This window comes from Arachis hypogaea, chromosome 20, assembly GCF_003086295.3.
Source record: "Arachis hypogaea cultivar Tifrunner chromosome 20, arahy.Tifrunner.gnm2.J5K5, whole genome shotgun sequence".
Taxonomy (NCBI): domain Eukaryota; kingdom Viridiplantae; phylum Streptophyta; class Magnoliopsida; order Fabales; family Fabaceae; genus Arachis; species Arachis hypogaea.
Genome location: NC_092055.1, coordinates 22,165,145 through 22,173,297, shown reverse-complemented (window position 1 = coordinate 22,173,297; position 8,153 = coordinate 22,165,145). Strand labels below are relative to the sequence as shown.

At 37.8% G+C, this 8,153-nt stretch overlaps 1 protein-coding gene across 1 annotated transcript; it reads left to right on the top strand.

Moving 5' to 3' along the window:
- The first annotated feature begins 1,384 nt into the window (after positions 1-1,384).
- LOC114926118 (uncharacterized) lies at positions 1,385-1,903 on the top strand. Its single transcript, XM_029296588.1, has one exon. It carries the CDS (start codon positions 1,385-1,387, stop codon positions 1,901-1,903), a length of 519 nt encoding a protein of 172 aa, XP_029152421.1.
- The last annotated feature ends 6,250 nt before the right edge of the window (positions 1,904-8,153 follow it).

Sequence of the window (8,153 nt, the reverse complement as noted above, 5' to 3'; positions counted from 1 at the left end):
CTACAGCTCCTATGTTACTCTGTGACAATGTTAGTGCCATTTTTCTCAGCTCTAATCCGGTCATTCACGACAAGTCCAAGAATATAAAAATAGATTATCACTTTATGAAGGACCAAGTTGATGCAAGTGATCTTATTATTTGTTATGTGCGCTCAGCTGATCAACGAGCCGACATTTTCACTAAAGTTGTAGGAACATCACGGTTTTGCAAGCTCTGATCCAAGCTGCATGTTCTTCCACAACCATGAGCTTGCAGGGGGTATTAACGGCAGTCTCCTATTCTACAGTAACTAACTATATTATCACATTATTATCTCCTTGTAAATAGCTTTATCTTGTTGTATATCAGTTTACTTAGTTCCTTAACTATAGCTCTTGTATAGCTTTGACCGCATGTATATCTCCTACTTTGTTGTATTCTGGTGTAATACCAAGGCTGTATAAATTCTGATCACATCAATGAGAAATGTAACCTTTCCGAACTTGATATTTTAAGTATATTCAGCACCTTAATCTATATTCACTTGTGTTATATGTTAATAACAATCTTCTTCTTTTTGGATGATTTATTTGATTTCTGGATAAGTATAATTAGTGTTTATTTTATTTTTATATTTTAATTTGATCATTCAATTGGCTTATAATAGTACTATTTGAATTCAAATTTAAATATGCCAACCATATACATTCATAGCTGGAAATGACTAAGAACCCTATATATCTTAGGTGATTGAATCTTTATAAAAAAGATTCGACAAAGAATATGTGCAGTATTGAAATAATTGAAAGTTTGGATGAGATTTTTATAGTAGTATGTTATATTAAAATGCAAAAGAAAAGAGGGAGAAGAGAAATTGTGGTGGATAGGTGGTGAAAAAGAAATTAAGGGTGGAGTAGAATCAGAAGAATTTGAATTAGGTTAGGATAGTAAAGGGTATTTTAGCAATTTTAAATAATTTTTGAAGTTTGGATAACTTTGTCAACTGAAATTTATTTTTAGGAGTATAATATTAATTTCTTTTTTTATGAATAGATTTGTTAGCATTCAAATTTTTTATGGTCAGAAGTAGTTGTTTACTCTTTTATGGTAACATTCAACTTGAATGCACTATATTATTGCATCATTACTCCTATATATTATTTTACTTCTTGCGTCTTCAGTAATAAACACAATAATGCCATCAAAATTTGCTTGTGCATTTAGATGTGATATATGAGCACAATAGTATATTTGTATGAAGTTTTAAAAATAACTGAAATCTCACTGTAAGAAATCTATGATTTCTCTCATTTTAGGATCTAGTTGTTTTTCAATTTTCTAAAAAGAATTGCTATTTGTGCCTTTAATGTTTTCAAAACATTAGTTTTATTCTTTCTATAAATAATGTTATCATTAGACGTGGGGTTTGACTATTTTCTTGTAAAGTTTGATGTGGCTGAGGAGCGAGAAAAGGTTATCTTAGGAGGTCCATGGATGATTGAGAGAAATTATGTGGCAGTGAAACCTTGGGATCAAGAGTTCAGATCAAGTGAAAACTGTTTTAAAGCAACTCTAGTATGGATTAGAATTTCTGAATTACCAATTTGGTGCTACCAAGAAGATGCAATGCTCCGTGTTGCAGCTGTAGTTGGCATCCCCGTCAAGGTTGATTTGGCAACAAAATTAGCTGAAAGAGAACGATATGCTCGTACCTCTGTTCAGATAGATTTAGGATTGCCAGTGACTAAAAAGATTCTTATTGAAGGTGTTGAATATGAGATTGAATATGAAAGTCTTCACCTTATTTGTGGCTCCTGTCTCAAGTTTGGTCATGATATGAAGGTGTGCAAGACTGACAGCAATGCGGGAGGAGGAACTAATGCCAAGGTGGTCAGTGATGTAGCAAAGCAGCCAGAAAGCTAAAATTCAAAACATCCGGTGCATGTGAAAATGGCAAGTTTTCATTTTGGCAAGAATTTTGGAGGTGAGACCGTAAATGTTGCTGTCCCGAATTTGGTGGAGAGTGAGTTGCATGTTGTTCACGTAGACCATGCACAACATGAGGATTTAGAAGGTTGGACTCAAGTAATTAGGAAAGAAAAATATAAAATAGGTCAAAAGCCTTCTCCTAGCACCCATCAGGTCTAACCAAAAGCAAAGAAGACTCCTAACAAGGCTACCAATACTTGGATAAGGCCTAATCATCAACGTTCAACACATGTTATTGGATCCAAAATAAAATTAAGCAGGGGTATCAATATTGGAAAGCTGGTTAGTATGGTTTCTTCAGGGACCCATCATAATGTACATCATCAGCAACAAGGTGAGACAACAAATGGCACTGTGCAGAAGTGCTCTCGCCCAAACTCTTTGCAGAATTTGCCGACAGATAAGGATGGAGCATCGGCGGTGGGTGTGGCGCAAGTTTCGACGGAGAAAATTGAGTTGCAACTTGAGAGTCCATTAAAGGCGGGATCGTCGAAGATAGGGACATCATGTTGAGTCTCGGGTGTGTTACTAGAGTTCTCTTTTTGCTGTTTTTTATGGATAGTTTCAATATCATAGACTGGAATGTGAGGGATGCGTCTAACAAGATGGCCCGTGTTCATTGCAAAAATTTGGTGAGAATATATAAACCATCTTTCTTCTTTCTCTTTGAGACTCATACCGTGTTTAATAATTTGAAGAATTTTTAGGAGAAATTGGGTTTTTATTGTGTTGGTGTTGAGGAAGTAGTAGGACACAGGGGTGGCATTTGGTTTCTCTCTTCTATTGATAATGCTTCTTGTGTGGTTACTGACCAAACTGACCAATGTATTACAGTAAAAGTAAGTGTGGGTAACTTAGTTTGGCTTTGTAGCGTAGTGTCTGGGAGTCTTCAATTCAAAAAAAGAAGTATGCTTTGGGATAATTTACGTTCTATTAATTCATCACATAATGAACCATGGCTGGTCGTTGGTAATTTTAATGAGATTGTGGCACCAGACTAGAGTACGGGTGCTTATTTTTCTTCTCACAGAGCTAGTCTATTAGCTACTACTCTAGATGACTGTGAATTCTTTGATCTTAAAGTGACTGATAGGAGATATACTTGGTATAGAACAGTTCAGGCTGGCAGAGACTTGGCTAAAAACTTGGATAGAGCACTAGTTAATGAGGCGTGGATGACAATATTTCCTGAGGATTATTTTGAAATTCTTAGCATGCTTCATTCTGATCATTGCCCTATTTTAGTTCATTGTCATGATGGCCCCAGAGTGAAAGGTTCTCGTCCTTTTAGGTTCCAAGCTGCGTGGGCAACACACCCTTCTTATAAACATGTTATTAGTAAGGCTTGGAATCAAGGGTTTGGAAGCGTTACTGAAAGGCTTAAGATGGTTCAACGGGCTTCTTTGGACTTTAACTCAAATGTTTTTGGAAATATTTTTGTGCAAAAAAGTAAGCTGGAATATCAGATTGATTAGATTCAATGGCGTTTGAAGGTTACCGATGTGTTGTCTCTGAGAATTGAAGAAGCTGAACTGAGGAAAGATTACAATAGGCTTTTATTGCAAGAGGAACTTTTTTGATACCAGAAATCTAGAGAGTAGTAGGTCAAGTATGAGGATAGAAACACTAAATTCTTTTATCTTCAGACTTTGGTGCGTAGAAATCATAATAGAGTACATGGATTATATGTTAGAGATGGGTCTTGGTCTACTGATCCAGATATTCTCCAAGAAGAAGCCCTATCTTTTTACAAGAATCTCTTTAGTACAACGGAATAGGTTGAAGTTGATTGTTTAGGGGATGTTCCGATGCCCACTCTAAGCACCGAGGCTTGTGCTAAGTTAATTGATCCTGTCTCTTTTGCAGAAATCAAGTCAGCAGTATTCAGTATCGGTCCTTTTAAGGCTCCGGGTCCAGATGGCTTTCAAGCTTTTTTTTTTAAAGAATATTGGGAGATAGTAGGCACTGAGGTTTGGAATGTTATCCGGAGCACTTTTTTGGGAGAGTACTTAAATCCTATCATCATAAAAACTCTGATTGTGCTTATTCCTAAAATTGATAACCTTACCTTTATGAAGCATTTCAAGCCTATTAGCTTGTGTAATGTTGTTTATAAAATTATCACCAAAGTATTAACTAATCGACTTCGGCCCTTTCTTCCAGATATTGTTAGTCCTTTACAAGGAGGTTTTATTCTGGGTCGTGGTGCTCCTGATAATATTATTGTAGCCCAAGAAATTCTGAATTTCATGAAGCACACAAAATCCAAGAAAGGTACTCTTGCTTTTAAAATTGATCTTGAAAAAGCTTATGACAGGGTGGATTGGAGGTTTTTAGAGAGTACTCTCATTGCTTTTGGTTTTTCTATCATCACTGTTAATTTGATTATGAATTGTGTCTTTGCATTATCTCTTTCTATTATGTGGAATGGGAATAGATTGGATAGTTTTGCTCCTAGAAAGGGGCTTAGACAGGGTGATCTAATGTCTCCTTACTTATTTATGCTTTGTATGGAAAGACTGACTTGCTATATATCTCATAAGGTGGTCGAGGGTGTGTGAAAACTAGTTTTTGTCACTAGGGATGGCCCGAAATTCTCTCATTTGATGTTTGCAGATGATCTCTTAATATTCTGTCGGTGTTCCGATGGTTATTTGAAACGGAGAGGCCGATCTCGGACGAGATCTTCTGATATGGTCGAGTCTACTGTGCCCGATCTGCTGGAGAGGGAGGAGCTACTGATCCTTGTCCATCGAAGGGAGGTGGCACCTGTAAGAGACTCTGATACTTAAATCAGTACGGACTTTAGGCAAATTTTTTGTAGAATTGGGGTATGAGTTATACCTGGGTGCTCCAGTGTATTTATACTAGTGTTTAGCGATCTTCCTTTAAGATAAGTTTATTATCTTATCTTATATTTTGTGGGTAAGATCATATCTTTGGGTCAACCACCTTCTAGTGGACGGTGGCCTTTTTGTTCTGGGCCTTTTAGGGCCTCTGTGGTGATAGTCTGACCTCTTTACAGAAGAGGTCGTCCAAGGGGCCAACCTTTAGAAGAGGTCGGGCCTTCTATCCTTGTCTGCCCTGGGCCTTATAGCTCAGTCCAGGGTATGAACAGTGCCCCTGCTTAAGGAAGTCGTGTTCAAGCATCTGTTCGGTCTGCTTCTCCGTACGTGAGTTTCGCATCATTTAAATGCCGTTTTGAAAATGCAAAGCATTTTTGCTTTCGCTCTTTTATTGCTGCGTTGATTTCTCGAGAGCGTTGTTTCCTTGGGAGTATGCGAGCGCTTTTAAAGCCTATTGATTGGGCATTTTATTCCTTTGGCCATTTCTTCTTCCCGCTTTACATGTCATTTGAAATCATTGCTCTTTGCTTGCTCTTCGTCTTTGCTTTCTCATACCTGGAAAAAGAGTTTCTTTCCTTCGGCTCTTGCTCCTTTGATTTTGCGCCAAGCTTCCTACTTTCTTTGAGGTTTCGAAGCGCTCGTTGGTGTGGATTGTTCATGTCTCTGTTGTACGCTTGCTGTCGCTGTTTTCTTCCTCGCTTGCAGGTTGGTACTTTGTCGCATTTTCTTTGTTTGTTTGATGGTTGCGATCCTCCTTAGTGTTGGTTGCATGCTTTTTGTTTTCTTAAAAAAGTTTTGATCTTTTGTTTTGCTGCGCCTTTGTGAAGTTGTTGGCACCTGTGTTTCTTGGTTTTCTCTTCGTGTTTTTTCTTTTTACTGAAAAAAGGTTAGGGTTTTGTCTTTTTTGCATTCCTTCTTTCTTGTGCCTATATTGTTGCCTCCAAAGGGTGCCCCTGGTTTCTGTTTGATTATCTTCTACTATTTTCGTGAACCTTGGGGCGTCCTTTTGCCTGCTATTGATTTCTGCCTTTGCTCGAGTTTGTTTGGTGGTAACCCTTCTTTCGTTTTCTTCCTGTAGGTGTAGTTTTTATATGTCTTCTCGTAAGAATATTGTCGAGATATCTAAAAAGGTCCCTCCTGGTATGGCTGACTGGTTAGATTCCATAGTGCTAATTGTGTGACTGTAGTAGACCCAGAGTACTGTGAGAAGTTTAGGAGGTTTCATAGGGTGTGCGAGAACATGGAGGATGAGAAAAATTATGAGCTGCTTGATAAACCACTATTTTATGGTTTATCTTGTACTCAATTGAGTGGTTTTTATTAACTCTTTACCCACTTATTCATACTATTTGCATGGTTTTATATTTCCTTCCTAATTATGTGTTTTGATTGAAAACATTCTTCTTTGATCTTATATTTGCTTATTATTAATCCTCTCTTATTTCCATTAGATGCCTTGATATGTTTATTAAGTGATTTCAGAGATTACAGGGCAGGAATGGTTTAGAGGATGGAAAGGAAGCATGCAAAAGTGGAAGGAATACAAGAAGTTGGAGAGATTGCTAAGCTGTCCAGCCTGACCTCTTCGCACTCAAATGGCTATAACTTTAGCTACAGAGGTCCAAACGATGCGGTTCTAGTTGCATTGGAAAGCTAACGTCCGGGGCTTCGATTTGATATATAATATGCCATAGTTGCTTTGACGCTAGGTGACGCGACCGCGTGACCCATGCGGCCGCGTCGCAGTGACGGAAATCAGCGTGTTTGAATTCTTCTCCAGCGAATTCTAGGCTGTTTCTGACCCAGTTTGCGGCCCAGAAAACACAGATTAGAGGCTATAAAGTGGGAGAATGCATCCATTCATCATCAGGCTCTCATAATTCACTTCTCATGATTTAGATTAGTTTTGAGAGAGGTTCTCTCTTCTCTCTCTTAGGATTTAGGACTTCTCCTAGTTTTAGGGGTAACTCTCAATCCCAAGTTCTTTATTTTTATTTTCCCAATTGGCTTATGAACTTTTTCATGTTAGATTTTACTACTTTGAATGTATTTTATTTGAGGTATTCCAGATATTTGTGATTTATATTTTAGCTTTTTACATTTTTGGTTTTGGTTAAGAAATCAGTAACTCAGAAGTTATCCAACTCAACAGCATAATTGATAACTGTTATCTTTGCTAATTGAACTGAGCTTCAATAATCCCAACCTTTTCTTAAGAAATAAATAGGATTCGAAGATCAAACTAATTAGTCCCTTGACTTACCTTTACTTTAGTAAAGGTTGACTAAGTGGAATTGAGATTCAACTTTCATTGTTGTTGATAAGAATAACTAAGTCTGGACTTCCAATTTCTCATACCTTGCCAAAAGTTTGCTTTACAGTTATTTATTTATTTTTATTTCTTTGAAAATATACCTGTGCCCATTGCCCAAACTCCAAATTTCCCCAATTTACAAACTCATAACCAATAATAAGAACATACCTCCCTGCAATTCCTTGAGAAGACGACCCGAGGTTTAAATACTCGGTTATCAATTTTAAAAGGGGTTTGTTACTTGTGACAACCAAAACATTTGTACGAAGGGATTTTTATCGGTTTAGAGACTATATCTACAACGCGACTGTTTTTATGAACTTCTTTACTGGCAAAAATCTTAATGTCACTGCTATCGCCCAATCCCAAGGAGAGGGTTAGTTTCCCCCCTTTAGGTTGGGCCGAACGCCCTTTCTTTTATTCTTATGATTGCTTTTTAACCAAATTAGGTATTACCCTTCCCTTTATTCCATTTGAGACCGACGTCCTTTGGAATTGTAACGTAGCTCCTTCGCAGCTCCACCCAAACTCTTGGGCTTTCATGAAAATTTTTCAGTTGCTGTGTCAGGATTTCTTGGATTTCTTTCCGTGCTACCCAGGGCAAGAAAGTTTTCGCTATTTTTGATGACTCCTTCCACGATTTTAAAAACTTTTATTTCAAAATCCGAGCTTTTGGGGATGTTCACCCCTTCTTTCTAGATGAGAATAATAATGAGCCGACCTTTCCCCTTTGTTGGCAAAAAGTTCCCGTGGTCCTTAAATATTCGTGGGAGAGTCTAGATGAGGTAGAGAGGGCCTTTGTGGGTGTCTTGGAGAAGCACTGGGGAGAGCCTCCTCATCTGGACACAAAGAGGTTTTTAGGGGATCCTGCTCTCCTACGTTCCGAACTAGGTAGTGTCCGACTTACTTATACGGCAGTCTTTCTTGTTGCTTTTATTTGTTTACCGTGTGATTGTTTCTGTGGTCTTTTGCTTCTTTTTTCAGATATGGTTGCCAACTCCAATTCGATGAAGTTCCTCAGGAA

Coding starts and splice junctions, on each gene's coding strand:
- LOC114926118 (XM_029296588.1), top strand. CDS start 1,385: ATGTTATCATTAGACGTGGGGTTTGACTATTTTCTTGTAAAGTTTGAT.